This window comes from Furipterus horrens, unplaced genomic scaffold (assembly GCF_987537825.1).
Source record: "Furipterus horrens unplaced genomic scaffold, mFurHor1.1.pri manual_scaffold_6, whole genome shotgun sequence".
NCBI classification, from domain to species: domain Eukaryota; kingdom Metazoa; phylum Chordata; class Mammalia; order Chiroptera; family Furipteridae; genus Furipterus; species Furipterus horrens.
Window position 1 is genome coordinate 80,343,404 of NW_028327176.1, and position 22,874 is coordinate 80,366,277.

Genomic DNA, 22,874 nt, shown 5'->3' on the forward strand with positions numbered 1-22,874 from the left:
ATTGATGTATTATACAACCACAAAATAGTTCCAAAGTGTGGATCTATGTAAAAGTGTCATGCACATCAGATATTCAGACAATTGCCTTATAAAAAATATATGGTCGTTGCATGAGTACATTAGAAAGTGAGGGTAACCATATGAAATTTATAAATATTCCAACCTTTACTGAAAGCAGCTTGTATGTGAAATTCAAATGACATGTAATACAGCAGAAAAAGGCTCCATTCCAAAGTCCTACAAAAAGGAATTGTATTTACAGATGACATGAATTAATCAAATACATCTAACATCGTCTGCAGAACTTAATGGCATGCCATAATTTAATATCACAGTCAATATGCAGAACAGAAACCATAATTATTTTTTTAATCATCAAGCCAGAAGCAAAGAACTAAATGAAGCAATATAAAAATGAAACAGAAAAAGACAAATGAAAGTACCACAAAATTGTTGATAATATAATTGAATGGTCTGAGAAACCAGTTAAAACCCTAAAGCTTCGTTGTATTTTCATTTTGTTTATGTGTTTTTACTATATGTAAGTCCTAACTGTCCCTAGACACTAAAATGCCACTCATAATTCTGTAGATATCTCAGACTTTAGTTATTTCTCCAAAAATCCCTCCCATTGAAATAAGGTTAACGGAAAACACAAGCTGTGTGGAGAAGACTTTGGCAACCTCTCCGCACAGGCCAGCTGGAAGAAAAGCACAGAACCTATACTCCACAGCATTCTCTAGGTGCCTCTCAGCGTGCCTCTAAGTCCTGCTTCTGCATCCATCCCAGCTGTGCAGTAAAATACTGCTCCTGGTAAAATCTCACTGCCATGCTGGACTCTATTCCTTCGTGAACACAAACTCCTCCGTGGTGGAGGTTTCCAAAATGAAAATGTGATCTAGGCTTCCCAGATGGATTTGATTTCAATCAAAATTAGAGACAAGCAAATATCTTTGATATGTAAATGTCTATACAGAATTATTCTACCCCCACTCCATACCTCACATCTTGCAAAAAAGCAAAAGCTTTTTTTCAGAGAGATTAAAAGAAACAGAAAATTTGTAAATGTTTAAATTCCTGTTGTAAAGATAAAGAAATTGAGGAAGATTAATTAAAGGAATCAAATGATCAGAAGAACTACAACTCATAAAATATTGGAAAAGTTAATATTTCATAGTCTTTAATAAAGTGAGGCTATCAACACCCTCACATGGAAGCATTTTGTACATATTAAAAGCACATTTCATCAACAAATTTTCATAAGCTAAACATAGTAGCAATCTAATTTTAAATAGGAATTTTTAAATATCAAGTAGAATTATGTAGTAAGCTAAGGTTCTTGGTTTTTACATATTTTCAATCATAGTAGATACATAATTAGCCCACTTTAAGTTCTAAAAACCCAATCTGCATTATATGTATTTTGATGTACAAATTTGCTGCTTTTAAATATAGCTCAGTGTTATGTGAGCATACACAATTAAGTGAATAAAATTAGGTAACCATTGTTGATAAGAAAGTGGAAAAGGTTTTGTTGTGGCCTATTTTAACTGATGAATTTGTGTGGCTTCTGCTACAAGAACAATTTGTATGTTGTTTTTTTTTTCAAATAACAGCACCTATTATTTATTGATTGCTGACAATGTGTTAGCCTGTATTTGAATTCATCTTCTCATTTAAGTCAAGCAAAAGTCCCATGCAGCAGAGTTTATCTTTGTTTTAAAAATGAAGCATCTGAAGTTTAGAATATTCACATGACTAGTGGCAAGACTGAAATTCAAATCCAGGTGTCAATAACTTATACATAATTTGCTCATTTGCTTAGTGGTTCTAAGATTTTTTTTAAATTTAATTTTATTGCTTTTCTATTACAGTTGTCCCATTCCCCCCCCATTGCTCCCCCCCAACCCAGCCCACCCCTTCTCCCACAGTCATTCCCCACCCTGTTGCCCATGTCCTTGGGCTATGTATACTAGTTCCTTTACTAAACCCTTCCCCTTCTTACCCTTCTTTGCCCCCTCCCCCCCGATAACTGTTATTCTGTTCCTTGTTCAATTTTGTTCATTTGTTTGTGTTGTTCATTAGTCTCCTGTATCAGGTAATATAATATGGTATTTTTCTTTCATTGCCTGGCTTATTTCACTAACTGCTATGTATCTTTAAATAATGAATCATTTGCTCACTGGAGTCAGTGAATGTAAATGCGGATATACATGTGTGTGGAGAGAAAATGGAGTAAATTCTCTGACATTTGTTTTCCATTCTTAATTATTCTCCAAAGATTTTTTTAAAGTAGCAACAGAAGTGAATGCCAAGAGGGAGGCTTCAAATAAAATCTTGATTTTCCCCAATTGATGGTATTATACATTTATATTATATTGCAACCTGCATGAACTCTAGCAAGTGCAATGAAAGAAAGTTATGTTACCTGCTCCCTAAAAAAATAGGTTCTTGATAGCACTTGAATAGATGGAAACATGTTAGTGTCTAAAGAGATTCCAGAACCTTCTTACTAGAGAAAAATCACAAGTAAAATGATTAATTCAAATAGCAACTGAAAAGTTACATCAACCAATTCTATACTAAACAAATAAAAATAAAACATGCTGTTTTAAAATAACTCAAGAAAGAACTGGGGACAATAGTTTGATTAGTGATGTATCTGAATATGCCGTCCAACAACTAGAAAAAGTAATCCAGAAAGTAAAGAAAAAAATATCCCCACTGGGGCCAGGAAAAATGACCAGCCATACAGAACAGAAGGCATGAAATCGAAGCAGTCTTTCATTTTCATGTTTCTGTAGCTTTCCATGTCAGCCACTGCCTGGACCCAGATAACATATAGCATCACCACCAGGGAAAACAGGATGCCTGAGAAAGATAGAAAGAAAAAAAAAGGCCTTTAGCTTTTCTGAAGGTGTTTTCTCAAGAACACTCACCGATCATTTGCTTAATGATATGTCTCTGAAAACACAATTCTAGTTAGATCACCTACTTTGTGTCAGACCCTTTATTATATACTTAACATGCACATCACTTGGTTTTATTGTCAAAGCATTGATATGAGGTCAACAGCAGCATAAGAACCACAACAAAACAACAGCTGACGTATTTATTGAGTAGTTACTGTGTGCCTAGCACTGTATTAAGAGCCTGTGAATATAAGAGTTAAATATCCCTGTCTCCTGGAAATTATTCTAACATTTATCCACATTTGCTTATGCCTGGTTTGGAACATATTATTTGTAATACATTATTTCTTTCACCATCTACAATAAACTGGAAAAATAAGTACCATTAATCCCAAGTCTTACGTATGTGCAAACACAAGTAGTAGTTTTCTGAGTTCATTTTCAGCTCAGGTCTTCCTCACTATTGTTATATAACACAGATAACTAATGCTACAGTTAAATATGTTAATGAAAATAGAAATCAAGTTAAGTACCAAACACGAAAGCACTAAACTAATGTAAAAAATATACATGATTCTTTAAAATTAAAATATATATGCTCAAGATTGATTACAACATAAAGAAACACTGCCTTGAAAGAACGAGGGAGGAGAATGAAAACAAAGATTCTGTGGGACAAAAATATATCACAGGTCTGAGAACATGAACAGATTAAAGAAAAGAATGAGCAGCGGCAGTGGCAGGCCAGCGGAAAGTGCAGTCGCACATTTTAAAAAGCTGGGAGGGACACCTGGGGAGTGCTCCCAGCACCAGGCCAGACCAGGGAAAATAGAGCCTCATTGCTTTTGACTGTGAAAACCAGTGGGGGTTGGAGTGGAGGAAGAAACTGTCAGTTTTTCAGCAGAGTCTGCTTGTTTAAAGGGCCCCTATGGTGCTAGAACATTTGCAGACCCACCCAATTTGGGAGCGACAGCCTGGACAACAGCTAGAAAGGTGCCAGTCCCATACAAAATGGGAGAAGTACCTGAAAAGGGGCAAGTGCTGAGCAAGAGACATTGTTCCCTCTCAGACTCCCTCCCCCACATAAAGCACCACAACGTGGCGGAATGGGTCTCCCTGTCTGATGAACACCTAAGGCTCTGCCCCTCACAACATAACAGGTGCAATAGCTCTACCTAAGGCACATAATCAAACAAACACAGGAGCTTGTCAAGATGAGGAGACAGAGAACTATGGCCCAAAAGAGGGAATGCATCAAGGTTCCAGTGGGAGAACTAAGCGATGAGGAGTTAGCCAACCTAACAAACGAAGAGATAGCCAACCTAACAGACACAGAGTTCAAAACACTGGTGATATAGATGCTCACAGGCTTGACAGATATGCTTAAGTATGGCAAATGCATAAGGGAAGAAGTGAAGGCTATGCTAAATGAAACAAAGGAAAATCCACACAAAACCAATGGTGAAGGGAAGGAAACCAGGGTTCAAATCAATGATTTGGAACATATGGAAGAAAAAAAAAACAGTCAACCAGTACAGAATGAGGAAACAAGAATTGAAAAAAATGAGGAGAGGCTTAGAAACCTCTGGGACAATTTTAAATGTGACAACATCTGAACCATAGGGTTGCCAGAAAGAGAAGAGGAAGAGCAAGAAATTGAAAACTTACATGAGAAAATAATGAAGGAAAACTCTCCAAATTTGTCGAAGGAAATAGACATACAAGTCCAAGAAGCACAGAGTCCCAAACAAGCTGGACCCGAAAAGGACCACACTAAGACACATCATAATTAAAAAGCCAAAAGTTAAAGAAAAAGAGAGAATCTTAAGAGCAGCAAGAGAAAAGCAGAAAGTTTCCTACAAAGGGGTGCCTATAAGGCTCTCAGCTGATTTCTCAAAAGGAACTTTGCAGGCAAGAAGAGACTGGCAAGAAGTATTCAAGGTGATGAAAAGCAAGGACTTACAACCAAGATTACTCTATCCAGCAAAGCTATAATTTAGAATGAAAAGGCAGATGAAGTGCTTCCTAGACAAGGTAAAGCCAAAGGAGTTCATCATCACCAAGTCATTATTATATGAAATGTCAAAGGGACTTAAGAAAAAGACCAAAATTGTGAACATTAATACGACAACCAACTCACAGCTATCAACAACTGAATCTAAAAAATAAATACAGGGAGAAACAAGATGACGGAGGAGTAAGTGGAAGCTACACTAACTTCCTCCCAGAACTAATCTGGATTTACAACGTAATTTTGGAGAAATCATCTGGAATAACCAACAGCAGCTGGAGAGAAGTCTTATAACCATGGAGAGACAAAAAAGACCCCTACATCACAACGTGACCGGCAGACCATTCCTGGCCAAGTGGCGTCAGCCTGAGGGGAAGCAAAGGCCCTGCCTACAGGAATTAAGCTGCCACACCCACGGTCCTTAAGCCTGACAGCTAATCACAGATTGAATAGATTAACAACTAAGAAGCCAGACAAAGGCAGTAGATCCCTGGAAGTCTCCAACAGGCTGCCTAGGCCCAGACTGGTACAGGATCTGACGCCACCAGGGGCAGATCCAGGAAGTGCAGATCATTCTAAGAAGCACCAACAAACAATAGGAGTCACAAAAATGGGGAGACAGAGAAACAACCCCCCATCGAAAGGAAAGGTAGAGTCCCCAGAAAGAGTGCTAAATGAAATAGAGGGGAGCCAACTATCAGATATGGAATTGAAAGCATGGATTATGGAGAAGCTCAATGAGCTCAGCGGAAACTACAAAGAACTCCAGAAAAACTACAGTGAACTCCAGAAGAACTATAAGGAACTTACTGAGAATTATACCAGCATCAAAAAGGACATGGAAGCTATCAATAAGAGCCAGGAGGAAATGAAGAATACGATCTCTGAATTGAAGAACACAGTAGAAGGAATTAAAAACAGGCTAGAGGAAGCAGAAAATCGGATCAGCGAGCTGGAGGACAATGTAGACAAAAACTCCCAGACAGTGCAACAAAATGAAAAAAGACTGAACAAGACTGAAGAGGCTCTAAGACAGCTGCAGGACAACATGAAACGTAATAATATCCGTATCATAGGAATTCCAGAAGGAGAAGAAGAAGAGCAAGGAATAGAAAACCTCTTTGAAAAACTAATGACAGAAAACTTCCCTAACATGAAGAGAGAAAGAATCCTGCAAGCCCAGGAAGCACAGAGGGTCCCAATGAAGATGAACCCCAACAGGCCCACTTCAAGACACATCATAATTAAAATGCCAACATTCAAAGACAAAGAGAGAATCCTAAAAAGAGCAAGAGAGAAACAACTAATAACATACAAGGGAGCTCCAATAAGGCTATCATCAGATTTTTCAGCAGAAACACTACAAGCCAGAAGGGAATGGCAAAATATATTCCAAGTAATGAAAAACAAAGGCCTACAACCAAGAATACTCTACCCAGCAAGGCTCTCATTCAAAATGGAAGGTGAAATAAGGAGTTTCCAAGACAAAAGAAGGTTAAAAGAATACATCTCCACCAAACCAGTATTGCAAGAGATGCTAAAGGGTCTGCTTTAAGAAGATGAAGAAACAGAGAGAGACAGAGAGGAACACGAGTACAAAGGGGGAAAATGACAATGAATAAGTACTGAAAGAAAGAAGGAACTTCTACCATTTGCAACAACATGATTGGAACTAGAGAGAATTACGCTTAGCGAAATAAGCCAGGCAACAAAAGAAAATTACCTTATGCTATCACCTGTTAAAGGAAACTAATGAACAACACAAACAAATGAGCAAAATTGAACCAGAGGTATGTAAACGAGGAATAAACTAACAGTAACAAAGGGGGAGATGGGAGGGAGAGAAGTGGTAAGAAGGGGAAGGGTCTAGTCAAAGAACATGTATAAATGACCCATGGACATGGACAACTGGTGGGGACTTAATGTTGGAGAAGGTAGGGACAGGGTGCAGAGAAGCAAGAGGGGGAAAAAAGTGAGACAACTGTAATGAAAAAACAAACAAACAGAAAATTTTTTAGTGGGGGGAAAAATAAAAATATAAAGAATAGAAATGCAAGTTCAGTGAATATTAGAAGGACAAGGATTTTCCTTCACACTGTATATATTTTCTCCCTATCTGATCCCTCCAGAATTTGGTATTCTAAAGAAGTAAGTAATGACCTAAGTTTCTTTGAATAAAACTAATAAGACCAGTTGTTAATAACGATTTTTTTACTAAGACTTTGACTGGAATGTCATGCCTAAAGGAAACATGCTTGGGCTTTGGTTGTTACCAAAAAGCCCTGAGCAACTGGGACTGACTTTCAAAGGTAATAAAAGTCAACGAGATAAAAGGCCTGGTACCTTGAATGGATGAGCGGTCCATAGCAATCTTTCTAGGGAAGGAACGAAGGTTGTTTTCCTGAAAGATGGCTAGAAGGGACCTTAAGGCACAATGGAAAACCAGGAGGACCTGGAAAAGACGGGTGTTTACAGGCAAGGCTGAATGCCAGGTATGTGGCTCAACTTCTGTACCCTGAAGGGCAGACTGAAGGTCACCCTAAATGTTCCTTGCGTAAGTTCCAGCAAAGCAGAACTAAAGATCATAAGTGATCATTTGCTGCTCTTGTTGTGTTTATGTAAATGAACAGGATAAATTAAAAATGAACTTAATGCAGTCCCTTTAATGACAAGGAGGGTAATCTTAGGGAGAAAAATCAAGATTCAAGGAAGATCACAATGCCCACTGGTAGACTACAGTGCAGCTAACCGTCTTTAAAGTTTCTTTTCATTTAAAATTTGTTTTCATTTGAAAGTTAAACTATGTCTGTGGCATTATCAAAGATGTTTAATTTACAGGCAAGAAGAATGTCAAATGCCTTGCAACTGGATGTCTTTCCGATAAGACAGTCCTACAGATTTAGAGACTTGTATGTGGGTTATGTTACATAAATTAACATGTGTTTTCTGTTTTCAAAGGGCATAAGCCTATGATCTCATTACCTGAGTGAATGTCTGTACGTATAGGCCTCACTTAATCCTGTCTGCATTGCTGCCTCCTGAGACTCAATGGTTTGGCTGAACTAAGTGGCTGGGTTGGTGAAGAACAGGGTGGTCTGTGGGCTTCACTTTAAAACTGGTTTCTCTTTTCTATCCTAATGGCTTGGACAGAAAGAGCCCCGAGGCCTGAGACGGGGGAAACCTAAAATATTGCCCTCAGTCCAAACTAAGTATAATGGGCAAAAGGGTTTTGGACAGGTGAGATGTACTTGGCATACCTTCCTCCAAAGAAGCCCTTCTTTTCCCTAATGTGGGACATTGAAAAATTAATACCTGTCTTCTGTCATCTAGTGGTTACGGATTGAATGATGTCCTTTAACCCTGTTGCCCCCAGAACACAACAAGGATGCCAGCCTGTTAAACCAAGCATGCCGTTTTCCAGAGACAGCCAACCAACCTGGAGTCTGCACGATCCTTCCCCTTGTGGGAAGGCCACCCTCCCCTCCACACCCCCACTCTTATTAGGGATTTCTTGACCCAAGGGTAGGTAGGACGACGACCATGTCCAGCTTGAAGCAGCTAGAGGATCTCGAGACCTTCGTCCATTGTCCTTTATAAGATTGTAAAGGGTCTTAAGTCTGAGAGGGAGGGATTGTTATTTTTTATTGTTAAAATATTTAACAAATTAATTAATTATTTTTAAAAAAAGAAGAAGAATATATGAAAGGGTGAGCCATGGACATGGACTTGGGGAGGGGATTGTCAGGGAAGGGGGGTGCTGTGTGGAGGGGAGCAAAGGGGAAAAAATTGGAACTATTGTAACAATATAATCAATAAAATATACTTTAAAAAAATAAAAATAAAAATAAAAAAAATAAAAAATAAATACAAAATTCAACTAAGCAAACCAGAATAGGAACAGAATCATAGATATGGGGATCATTTGGAGGGTTATCAGCTGGGAGGGGAAGGGGGAGAAATAAGGAAATGGTGCAGTGATTATGACGCATAACTGTTTGGTACAAAATAGACAGGGTGAAGTTAAGAATAGTATAAGAAAGGGTGAAGCCAAAGAACTTATATTCATGACCCATGGTCATGAACTAAGGGGGGTGGGATTCCTGGAGGGAAGGGGGGTACTGGGCAGAGGGGAGCAAAGGAGAAATAAAATTGGAATTACTGTAACAACATGATCAATAAAATATACAAAAAAAGTAAAGGATGAATGAAGAGAGGGAGAAAGGAAGAAAGGAAAGAAGAAAAGGAATAAGGGAGGAAGGAAACTGCTTAACTAAGAACTCGAAGACAATATCACAATTTATCAACAATTTTATTGTAATTGTAACCCACCTGTTCAAAATTACTGTTGAAATTATAAGAGTAGTGAAAATACAGTGTTGGATACTTGCTCTTAACAAGAAATGTGACAGAATGGCTTCAAGAATACTGCAATATTAAAATACCACTAAGTGTATATTTTTTCATGTTACTGTGACTGTAATAAAGGAAGGGAGTGATGGGGCCACATTGAACTGCAAATTCAGGAGTATCAGCTAGACTGATTCACTAGTGAGTAAATGGCAGAACCCATGCACAAACCACACATCCTGAGGGATTTAAATTTGTCCTGAAGCAAAACACACACAAGGTCACTTGCTATTTGTCTGAAAGTTCAATCCAAACATGTCAAAGACCTATTTACTCTTTGATTACCCATCAGGTATAAAATCTCCATATATAATATTCTAAATGCTAGTCTCCCTGAAATATAAAGAGAATTCTGTGACAAATTCTCTTTTGGGTGATCAATGTCATAAACAATCTTAACAAGTAAACACAAAAAAGGAACTCATAAATATGTCAAGGTGTGTCCATATCAGAGCTTAAACTTTCTCATAATCATGATACAAGCTACAGAGCATTGAGAAATCAATATAGATATTACACTAATAAGAAATATCCTTCACACTGTGGTCTGTAATGTAAAAGCAAATAATAGAGCACAGAATAGAGCAATTTAACCACTGACCAACTGTATTACAAGGAAACAGTAAACTCATAGCGTGCAAGCAAACTCTTACGAAGCTGTACCTCAGATTTTGACAACAATATGTCAAAGCCAGGTGTTGTCTAGCAACCTTGTACATTCCAATACATTTTTTCGGAAACTATATAGACAGTGTTCTCTGCTAATGTAAAGATCTGACAGTGATTTGCATACTATTTGCAATTCAAACACATTGCAAACCTTTGTTATTAGTAGTTGATATGAATTTTATCTCCTTTGCGTCATGTGAATCTTTTGTGCTTGCATATATTTTTATAAAAATAAGAAAATTGTCTTTGTGAAAAACTAATGGCCTGATACATATATTTGAAAGGTTTCAAAACCTGCTTCTGAATTTAGAGTATTTAAAAACATGTGTTGCTGGATAATCATGTAGATGGTTCCGAATAATGAAGAATTAACCAATATTTAAATATTGCTGTTATTTGAAGAGCGATTTCATCCTGAAAGCAATGAATAATAGGTGTTTCTATCACTACAATATTTAACTTGTTCGCTAATTGAAGATACAGTCTTTTAAATTAATTTCTGATCAGTTTATGATTATAGCTTACCCATGGGGTAAAACAGTGTTTCCCTGCCCATTAAATTGCCAGTGTTTTACATTGGGTTGGCCAAAAAGTACATTATGTTTTTTCTGTAAAATAAAAGAGAAATTTTTATATTCACCAATAACTTTATTGATTTGGATATTTTGAGTATGTCGACTATCTCCTGCTATTGGTTTCTAGTGGGTAGAGGCCAGGGGTGCTGCTAAACATCTTTCAATGCATAAGATAGTTCCATAGCAAAGAATTATAGCCAAAGCATCAATAGTACCAAGAAACTTCACAAACAAATTTTGACTTGTTTGAACAGTTCCAGCACCTTCTCCATACTCTGCACAAATCTTTTTTTTCTTTGCATTTATTTTCTTCAGTATTATAATAGCTGCACAAAGATTCACCAGTTTTGACAAGTTTCTTTCTTAAATGCATGCTGATATAACAACTGTCACAATACAATCTAACAAAGTTGTTTTGAATGACTTTAAAGACAATTAGGCACTACTAGAGCCATCATTCCAAAAAAAAAAAAAAAAAAACGCTAAGGACTTTTTGGCCAACCCAGTACATATGTTAGCACACTTACAGAGACAGAAAGAAGGAAAATGAACTAACAGATATGGGGAAGTATTTACACCAAAGGCTAATGGTTTACCTGATACAGTAGCAAAAATTCATGACAGGCTCCTAAATGAGGAATGTGGCCAGATAGCAATCAGAAGGTTGTTAATTATAGACTGGTCAAATAAATATATATTGAGGTTAATTGGAGCCAAGTTCTTCACTGCCTGAAAAGGGAGTTACTAACTTAAAAAGGGGAAAGCTAGAGTGAATTCTATGGTGTTTGTATAGAACTGTATGTATCAGTGTGAATTTATGTAGACAGATAGATGATAGATGAATATAAAAGTCAAAGTGTGTGTGTGTTAAAATATCCCTGTGTGTATATAACTAGATATATTTCCTGATTCAGTTTCCTGAGAGGGTCTTGGATCAACAACACCCCCATAACATGGTGCACATTAAATGCCCATAACTTGGCTTCTAAATACCAGTAACCAGGGCATTTCAGAGAAATAGATCAATTCAGGTTGGAATGTCTTGTTTCACCAAAAATTAAGATGTACTCAAAGAATGATGGGGGTGGTTCAAAAGCCAAATTGATGGGGTTTCCCTAGCCAATTTTGAGGTAACTTGAATATCAAACAAATAATGATAGTGGCACATTATATATCACTGAATAAAATAAAAATCCATGTGTCCACAGTGATATAAATAAAAGAGTGAATAAATAAGTGGGGAGAAAGGAAAGCTTTTTCTAATGCAGTGAGAACACAGTGTTATTGCTATGATACTACAGCCAAAATGAAGAGCCTAAATCCAATCACTAGGAAATATCAGACAAACCAATTCAAGAACATTCTAGAAACTCACAGGCCTATATGCTTCAAAAGAGACAAAGTCATGAATGTCAAAAAAGAACTTATTCTGGTTTAATAGAGAATCAAGTGACACAACAATTAAATGCAAAACATGTTCCTGGATTGGATCCTTTTGTTATAGAAGACTATTAGGACAGCTAATGAAACTTAAATGGGTCGGGGTAAAAGGACTTACAACTTCTATGTAAATTGAAAAACATTTCCAAATAACAAAATAAGCAACAACACAAAAGAGGGTGGTGGAAGTCTGTGGCATATTTTGGGGGATGAGAACAGAGTATGTGTGTTCATACACCTAGAAAGATACATCTTCTTTTGGTGGAATATTGTGACTAATAATGAGCAATAATATCGATTTGGTCCACCTGCCAAATGGATACTCTCTTCTGGAGCAATCCTAATACAATGGAGAAACCTTAATTATTATCCCAACAAAAAATCATAAAATAGCTCACTGGAGACATAATCAAAACATGGCCCCAAATCCCATGAAAATCTGAGATTATTGAAAAAACACAGACAAAGAGTTAAGTCACACCCTTCCCATTGGCAGTGTGGGAAGAGCCACTCAGAGCCCTGGTGTTAGGTCTACTGTCCAGAAAGCTCGAAACTTTGCTAGCTGAATAACCTTAAGCAAGTTTCTTAATCCTGTCTCAGTTTTTTCATTGAAAAAATAGAGATAATGGAAGTGCCTACTACAAAAAGCAATCACGAGAAGTTAATGAAAGTAATGGCCAGCAAATAGTGTTCTACGCAATATTTTAAAGCATCAGAGCTTCTCATTTGACTGGTCTATTTCAGGACTGGCAAAGAGAAAAGAGAATAACTTGACACTCTGTCTTCCAGTTCTGAGACCTCATGACGGAAGTGAGGAAAAAAACTACTTCAGTAACTTCTGCCGATGTCTTACTAAAATTCTCCACCAGAGGGCACCAACCACCTCACAGTGCCATTACTGAATATTTTGGAAAGAATAACATCAGGTGAATCCAACATTTTAAGGACATCTTCCTGTTCAAGCATCCAGTCAAGCAAACCACCTGACCCTCCCCAGTAGCCCCTTAGTTATAGGAAATAAGTATTCTTTCTAGGACTATGTTTCTATAGGACAAACTGGAAAGAAAAAAATTCTCAGGAAATACATAACACAATTTAGTAAAGAAACCAATATGCTTTAACCACTCACTAATAGTTATTTCTGAGCAAAGGGACTATCTGGGGGAAGAGTATGGAATAAAACAGAGTATTCACAAAGAAATGAATCCCCTACAGTAATGAGTACATAGTAGATATTAATGATACATATAATGTGGAAGAGGAGAATGAAGCAAATGGAAACTTATTTTGCCTTTCCACCATGACAAACATAATCCAAAACCAGAGATTCTATTTACAGGAGGGAAAAAATCTTGTCACCTTACAGATTTGAAAACTCTCCCTTTCAGTGTGGAGATTAATTATACCCATAATAATATGGCATTTGAGTAAAAACATTCATTTGTCAGGCTGTCACTTTAGTTCTCTGAGGAATGGCACAGATATGTTTTTCCAAAGGGATAGTAAACATATATTCAAGCTGGAAGTTCAAGTTTTTCCATGAAAGTTCCACCAAAGCTATTACTGAGCTGACTTCTCACTCCCTAGATTTGTCCAGGCAGGAGCTAGACCATAACCCAGAACGCCTCCAACAAAGACACAGACACCACACCCAAAAGGGTAGAGACTCAGAAAGCAGCAGCTCTCTCCAGAGAAATCACTCTGTGTCTCCTCTGTCCTCTTCATGCTCTCCCTCCTTCCCATGGTTTTCATCTGACTGAGATGCTGAGACTCAGAAACTGGGGCCAGTCTTCTCACTTCAGCCTAATACACCTGTCATGTTGGTGCCCCATTTGAAACTAGTCAGCACAAGTCTGAGTCTAATGGCCTGTTACAAGCATTTCAGCTAATAAGCATGGTGAGGAAAGAAGAACAGAAAGGACATCCAAGCCACCATTTTACAGTTCATAAAACCAGAGACACTACTTCTGCTGCAAGAAGTACATCTGCTGATATATAAGTACCCATAATTTCTATTAATCACTCTTTCTTTTCCAGCATTCACCTCCAACAAGGCAGAGCTTTGAATAAAATGTTCAGTCCTGGACTTTGGTGAAATATTCTGTTCCCTGTTGGGAAGTTATGCTTGTGATTTTCTTGGGGAAACCTACCTCCTACACACTAAGAAAGAAACAGATGCTTTAGAAAAGCTATTCTGGCAAGAATTTACTGGCCTTCCAGGCTTATTGTCCAGGGTGAGCAGCTGTTTATAGCCAGGATCTTTCACTATACAGACGTGGAGACAGCAGGTGCAAGCAGGGGCATGCATGTGCCTGTGAGGTTAGACTGCCTGCCTCTGAGCCATCAACAATTCTTTCCTAATCCCTTCCTGCTCTTGGTCTGTGTTTCCTTCACACACCCTTCCCTGTTCCCACTGCCACTGTGTCCTGCTTCATCTAGAGGAAGATGCGAGAACAAGAGGAATACCATGGACCCTGCCTCTTACTCCCACTGACCGCTGTAACATGAGCATGCCCAGCCATGCATAGAATGCCCCAAAATAATCTTGCTGATGATAAAGAGGTATTCTATGTGTGAACACTCAGCAACTGACATTTGGAATTTGGTTCTGCCCTGTTCTAACGCCATCTGCCTAAATAAAGAGAGTATCCAATCTTCTTTGTGGCATTGATGAAGTAGCCATAGCAGCCACCGCCCAAGCTGCACCTGCTCCTAACTGCCCATCAGAGCACAGTGTGTTGACACAGGGTAGCATGGGAGACTCGGTCAGGCAGGGAATGACAACGAGGCCTGAAACAAAAGAGATTTTGGAATACTGGGTGCATGGAATGAAATATCTTCCTTTTAAAATATAAAATCTGACCTTCCAAAAAGCATTAAAATTCAAGGTAACTCAGTAAATGACTATATGCATGGTTCCATAATAAATGTGGTACAGAAAAAACTTGGTGGGGCAATAAACCTTGTGTTTATTTCATATTTTCCTCATCTCTGTATAGCATAGTGTTTAAGTTTCCATTTTCAGCTTTGAAAAAATAAGTTGCTTATTCATATTATCTGGAAATGTGAATAATAGAAAATTGAAAGATTTTGAAAATTCTTCTGTCAATAATTACTCAATTGTAAAAATAATTTATAGGCCCCAAAACTGCTTTAAAAAATTGTGTTTCATGATGGAAATTGCTACTAGACAGTAAACTTCAGTTAGTCTTGAGAACATCATTTTTCTTGCCTGAACTGATAAGATGAACAATAATATTTTATTTCATCCAACAGAATACCTCTCTCTTTTCTTGGAGAAATAGAAGTCCTACATGAATAATAAAGAAGTAAGCCATGAAGGAAATTAAGTCAAATTTTAAAGAAAATGTCCTCATAATTATCTAGTCTGAGGTTTTCAGAATGGGATCCCAGAACACCTTGGACACCTCTCACATCCCAGGTTCTTTTACATGAAGACCTGAGCAAGAAGAATTTTAGCCCCACACTCACACTCAACAAAATATTTATTGAAAAAATAAAATCCACTCGTCACAGGCATATATCAAATATTTTATCTTTCTACAAAGTTCTTGGGCAAGTGTAGTTCTTTTTTTAAGTTTCCTATTAAAATATAGTTGGCACACAATATTATGTTAGTTTCAGGTGTACAATAGAATGATTTGACATTTATATACCTTACAAAGTGATCACCCTGAAATATCTAGTTAGATATACTACTTTCTCACACAAATTATAAAATGACTAATATTTTGCATAAACACACACACACACATACTGTCCTTAAGACCAAACTCAGAGTCAGAATATTTTTAAGTTTAAATCAGTTCTGCTGCCCATGATGTGTTGGTACTTAACTACTCCTATTACAACTTACATTTATTGACAAATATAAAAAGAAAATCAAAGAATGAGAACAAACAGATACTTACATATTTTAACAAGGAGCTGTTATTTCTGGGAAGACCAGAAATATAACTACACTTTTGATTAAAATGAGGTATAGTTAACTATACCTTAACTATACCTTTGAATGATATGAGGGTAGAATGTGGTTTGGGGGGAGAAAAACTATGTGGTAAACAATACGCTCAGAGTTAAGCCATAAGGAGTTTGGTCTTATGGAATTATGAATTAAACAAGAGGGATGATAGATTATGAGATCCAAATGAAAGAAGTCATATACAAAAGACCACATATTGTGATTCCATTTATATGAAATGTCCAGAGAAGGCAAATCTGTAGAGACAGAAAGTAGATTAGTGGTCACTGGGGGTTGTATGGGAGCAGAGGAGAGTATGAGGTGTCTTTGTGAGGTAATAAAAGTATTTCAGAATCAAATATGATGATTCTTGAACCACTCTGTAAATGTATTAAAAATCACTGCATTAAACCCTTTAAAATGGTAAATTTTTTAGTATGTGAACTATATCTTAATTTTTTAAATGTTATTTGAAAAATTATGAACTCAAATGGGTAAATCTGGGCCCTTAGAAAACCAGTGAAGAAAAAAGTTGAAATAAGAAACAAAAGACAGTAGGTTAAACAGGGCTCTTGTTCTCAGTTTTTTTGTTTGTTTGTTTGTTTTTTGTTTTTTGTTTGGAGGGGTGCTCCTTGAGCAGAGGATCCATTATAATTATCCTTTTTATTCTCTCTGCAGAATTAAGCACAATATTATGCAAAATGTGTGCTTAAAGAAACTCTTCGCTAAGTGTCATTGATTAAACATGATGACCAATATCGTGAGTTGTCTTTGCAATGATCCTAAAGACGATAAAGCTATTCACAGTGCCCCTTCTCTTTGCTGTCACTGCCGTCTCATGCAGAAACTCTTTGTCCTTCTGACCTGATGTTACACTATAGCATTATCATATAAAGGTTAGTCTGAATCACAGTGAAGATTGTCTAGTTTTCTAGAATCATTGTTTTTACAAATAACCTTGGATTTATGTTTTCAAATTAGTGTTGTCTTTTACATCCTAATTAAATGAAAAAGCCTTAAAATTCACAAGATTCACTTATTTGGTTATTTTTTATTTGTACTATGATCATTTTCGTAGACATTAGAAAGACTAGTTGAAAAGCAAACTAAAATAACTGTAGGTTTTACAATAAAGAGACTGTGTTTAGATAATGCACACAAACCACAATTAAGAAAACTGAATGGTAACATTTTAGGAAAACATGCCTTTTATCTATGGGTAAATACATCATGAGAGTTTTGAGCATTATCATGGGGCTATCTTTTACAGAAAACACAGAAAAGTTTTCTTATATCCTGATGTTACAGAGAGACATTATAATCCCATTTTACAAAAAGAAAATAGGATAATAAATGTTAAAAGGCTCTCTGAGCAGATACTTCCCCTCTATTGTTCTTTGTGATATAAGGTGTACACAATGAGTGAAGATTGTTGTGCTGATTAAGTGTTAGCACACGAAAAATGTAAAGTCCCTGGAGAAGTGTCTGATATGCAGTTAGCATTCAAGAAATATTACACGTGAATATAATTGTCTTCCTACTGGTAGAAGCCTGATACCTGAAACTATAAATAAAAAATACAATGACGTGGAGGATATCTATGGTTAGAAAGTATGCTCATAGCATTATACATACCTGCAGCAATATACGAGCCTCCCCCGGCTTTGTAAAGAAGATGGCTGGCGAACGGGGCTGCACAGATGATCAAAAAGCTCGCGGTCACCACAGCGACTATCCCCAGGAGCATCAAGACTGCCCAGAAACCACGGTAAACTGAAGACCCCAGGATAAAAGTAGAAAAAAACAAAAACACACACTTAGATTTTGAACACAGTAGATGGCGACACAACGAGTTTCTCGCCTCTTTATTTTTCTAATGTCAGCCATAGCACTGCCAGGTGGTATCACAGGCTATGGACCCTGACTTATCTTTAAATGCAAACCTTACCAGAGACCTTGGACTCGGTGAAGTCAATGTTCAGTCAACTCTTGCTAGGGATATGCACCACACACATGTTTGATATACTTTGGGAGCTCAATTTTCTGACCAGATTTTCCATTTTAGAAGTGGTAACACCTAGAATTCTGGAAAAAGTTCTCTTGAGTAGGTAAGTACCCACTGGGTCATATATGGGTATTTCATACTAAATGTACAAAAAACATAAAAGAAATTTGCATTTATAAACACTGCCAGTTACTTCTTAATAAGAATGTTTATAATAAAAATAGCAAGCACAAATATTTAAAAAGTTGTAAACAGATTGAGATTTTATATTAAATATATCTAAGGTTTATTACTTTCTATTAATATTTGTTTTTTAAAAAAGATTCAAAATGAGGAGTTATAGTGAGCTCTTATTTAAGGACCATAAAATTTAAATTAATGGATGTAACTGGTGAGAAATTGATTGTGGGTTTGGTGACATGTTCACAGTAATCAAATAAAGATGAATCTTAATGATTGATTTTGAACAGTATAATTACCAATCTATCAAACAAATGTATATTTTCCCAAAGGCTAAAACACTAATATAAATTCCTTTTGACGTAAACAGGGGAAAGCTCAGTAAAACCAATTAAAATTATAATTTTAGGTAATGAATGAAGAACTTTTTTTCCCAAAACAAGCCCACCTCACAAAGAAAAAATAAGTGGTATCTTAGAGAGGAATGGATGGGAAGATGGGGATTTGAGGAGTCACTGCAGTTAAATGGGAAAGGACTTTTGTGTTTGTAACTGAATCTTGAACACAGGACTAAAAGGTCGGCATTTAACTCATGTATCAATGCTGTTGATCTTCAATCACTTCATTTACTTCATTAATTCATTGTCTATTACAGGGCGGTTCTATGGCAAGTACTAGGGATACAAACCTTAGTAAGAGGTGCTCAGGGAACACAATGCCCATTCTGTCATTCCCATGATCACAATGAAACTGGACAAACGTGGCAAATAACTAGCCGAGAACTCCGGAAAGTAAACAATGGCAAGTGGACTAAGGAAGGAACTCAAATCTGTAGCTGAGATCAACTGACTTACAAGACTATTTCCAGTTTTTCCTTTTTTTTCCCTCCTGGACTTGTCCTGAAGGCAAGTCAAGTTGGGAACTTTGTAAAACGTGAAAACAGAAAAAAAAAAATCACCTCTAGTTAAGGTCATCATTCTGGTTATAGAAGCAGGATAAAGGGCCCTTACAGGTCAACATGGAAAAATCCCCATGTTTACTTTTCTCTTTTTATTCTCTAAGTCCTGCCTCAAGGCCTATTTCAAAAAAAATCTGCAGCCCTGGCCAGATGGCTTACTTGATTAGAGTGTGCCCCATAAACTAAAAGGTTGTGGGTTCAGTTCCCAGTCAGGACACCTATCTAGGTTACAGGTTCGTTGTTGGTCAGAGCACATATGGGAGGCTGCTGATTAATGTTTCTCTCTCACATCAATGTTTCTCTCCATCTCTCTCTCCCTTCCTTCCCCTCTCTCTAAAATCAATAAGCATGTCGTCGGGTGAAGATTAAAAAAAAAAAAAAAACCACTAAAAGTAGATGTACACTGCTACCCCCGCGGAGGGATGGACATTTATAACCCCAAATGGTGACTCAATCTTTTGGATAGAAGGTTTTGATCCCCATTGTGCAAAAAGTGGGGGAATCACTGTTACATGTTTTCTCTTTCCCGTGCTGCTTTGCATGGTGGTACAACTGCATGAAGCCGTGCCAGAGCAAAGGAGGCCGAACGCTGAAAGCACCCAAACTTTCTTGCCAGAAAAACTGGGTGAAGTCGTCCTAGAAACCAGAGAATATAGGAAAAATTCTACAGACAAAAGAGAGAGTTGGAGAAGAGAATCTATTTCTGTGTTTGAACCTACATAAGAAATGAACTCACTCCTCAAATTGCTCAAGTGTAGAAAATGCCCAGAGAAGTAAAACAAAAGCTTTAAGGACTGAATTACAGTTTTGGGGTGATAAAAATCATTCAAGAACCAAAGAAAGCCTTGAGTGGTGCATGCCCCATCAGACCCAAATAGCACAGAAATAATTGAAAATTGAATTGACATTGAAACTGGTATCACAGAAGAAAAGGACAGACGATGCAGCTTGAATGCCTGTTCAAACAACTCATCGATATTTGCCAGAGAATTTGAACAGTACGCAGACTCTGACAATGTAACCTTCAAAATGCCCAGGGTACAGTCCAAAATTATTTGATATAAGGTGGACACTCTTGAAATGAACAGAAAGAAAGATAGAGTCCATAAGAAATAACTAAATTGAAATTTGAGTTGAAAAATGCAATATCTGAAATAAAAAATTTATTAGACAAGCTCAATGGCAAGATGGAGATGAGAAAGGAAAGAGTAAGTGAACCTGAAGAATGAGCAATAGAAATTATCCAATCTGAGCAATAGAAAGAAAGATTGAAAACAAAACTGACTAATAGAGTCTCAGAAACTCACGGGACTATATCAAACGCTCTCATATTTCTGTCATGGGAGTACCTAAGGCAGAGGCAAAAGATGTTGTTGCAGAAAGACCATTCATAGAAGTAATTTCTAAAAACTTTTCAAATCTGGTGAAATATAAATTTAGAGATACAAGAAACTCAACAAATTCCCAAAAGGAGAAACTCAAAAAACATCATCTCAGACACATAATAAAATTACTAAAAACCATGGACAAAGAAAATGTCTTGAAAGCAGACAGACTGGGGGGTGGGGGATGGGGATGAAATATTAAAAGTATGAACCAACAGTTCCAAAGACTGAAAGTTTCTCATGAGAAATGATGGGGGCCATGAAACAGTGAAGCCCTGACTGGATAGCTGGATGGCTCAGTTTGTCAGAGCACTGTCTTATACACCAGAAGGTTGCAGGTTTGTACCCAACCAGGGCACAGACCTGGTTGCAGTTCAATCCCTGGTCAGGGTGCATACAGGAGGCAAGCCATCAATGTTTCTCTCTCACATTCTCTCTCTCTCTCTCTCTCTCTCTCTCTCTCTCTCTCTCTCTCTCACTCTCTCTCTTTCTCTCTCTCTCTCTTTTTCTCTCTTTCTGTCTCTCCCCCTTCTTCTCTCTCTAATATCCTCAGGTGAAAATTTTTTTTAAAAAAGGAGATGAGAGCAGAACAATATCTTTAAGGAAGCGAAAGAGACCTATCAATGCAAAATTCTGCTTCTAGTAAAAATGTCTTTGAGTATTGAAGGTGAAAATAAGTCATTTCTCAGGTAGGAAAATATTAAAAAAATATACGTCACCATAATGCAGAAATGAAATATAGGTTTTGGAATCAGAGTAATCCAGATATTTACCACTTATACATGCATAACCTTGAACTAGCTGGGTCCAAAAGAGCCATGCTAAGACAAGACCATATGCAAGCAAGAGGGCAGGAATTATGAATCAGGCTACAGAGAATGCAGGGAAAACAGGACGAACCTCTCCACATAGAGCAGTAGAAGGAGTATAAGAAAGAGAGAAAATACCTGGTGAAAAAGAAAGAGAAAGAGAAAGAGTGCCAGACAGAAGGGGGATAAATGTTCCCCAGAGCTGCTGTTATTCCTAACTGCTAGTTCCTTTTCTTTTATTTGCTCTAGTAAAATAGCCACATTTTTGATTCTGAGTCCCCCACGAAAGGCTGTCTGGAGAGTTGTGACCATACAGAAATTGCTTCCAAGTGAGGTTCCCCATTGCAGTCTCCAACCACACACTTTATTTTTCTGCCTGGGCTTAAACATTCAAAATTGCATAACTGCATGACTATTTCAAAATTTCTCAAAACTTCTTGTTTCTTAGCTAACTTTATTACCTAGTTTGCATATGCGGCCTGCTTTGATCCCACAATTTAAAATGTTCAGTTGTAATGAAGAATTATCTTGTGGAATTGGGTAGAGTTCTTTCACTGCCTGAAGTAAGTCTGAAGCCATCAGAGAATTTTCAACATAAAGTTAATTATAAAGTTAATTAAGTAATGTATCTGGGGGTCAGATATGATATTGGAACCCCTCTGCTTACTAATTTGTGACACTGATGGACATCAGTTTTCTCATACGGAAAACAATATCCTTCACCTAAGGTTATGGAAAAGATTGAGAAAATATATAAAAATAGCATGCAGTAATTACTCAAATATATTTGCTATTATTATGTATCTTCTAATAACATGTCTTTGTTAACAATGCAGTTGACACTTAAAAGATATCTCTCTACTAATTCACAGATCTAGGAAGGAAACATACTTTCAGTTTTAATATATAGAACGGTAAAATTTTGGTGGGAAGAATGGTTTTGTTTAGTTAGGATGTTTTTGTGGTTTATATTGTCTAAGACTCCTATGTCTTGAGTGAGTTTCAGAAAAGTTTGTTTTCTTTTTCTTTGTATGATCCCAATAAAACCGCAAGGTTTTCTCTTTGAAAGCTTTGGATTGTGCCAAGTGAAAACATCTCTAAAAGTCAATTTGTACCATTAAATACAATTCATTGCTTAACTTAAAACATATTGAATTCTATTAGTTTCTATTAGAACATGAAGCAAGATTTACAATGTAAGTGGATTTGCATGTACTTGAGATCACAATTTGTATTAATCAAAAGAAGCATTATCTGAATCTGTGTAATGCCAGAATTAATGGCTACTTTCAAATAAATGAAGTTCTGTTGACTCTACATAAATTGGTGAATTGATCTAACAAAGTGTTCCCTGGTCAAGTGTGTGAACCATGAGAAAAAAAGACGCCTACTAAGAAGTGCTATTGGTGCCTTAATGGGCTCACATTTTAAGAGTCTAGCAGCCATTTCTGCATAGGGATCTCTCATGCAAACCGCACTTCACAGAAAAGCCTCTGCACTGAACTGCCTGCCTGCACTGTGTTCCTCCCATCTGTGCCAGC

General features: G+C 37.1%; 1 protein-coding gene across 1 annotated transcript in view; it reads right to left on the bottom strand.

The window, feature by feature from the left end:
* Window positions 1–1,948: 1,948 nt before the first annotated feature.
* Window positions 1,949–22,874, bottom strand: part of TMEM182 (transmembrane protein 182) — a 61,199-nt gene continuing 40,273 nt past the window's right edge. Inside the window, exons 4-5 of the mRNA XM_090280369.1 lie at window positions 17,632–17,769; window positions 1,949–2,871 (exon numbers count right to left, since the gene is read on the bottom strand). Of these exons, the coding sequence (XP_090136495.1) occupies window positions 2,651–2,871; window positions 17,632–17,769 (359 nt within the window). The 3' untranslated portion in view covers window positions 1,949–2,650. The remainder of the gene's footprint in view (window positions 2,872–17,631; window positions 17,770–22,874) is intronic.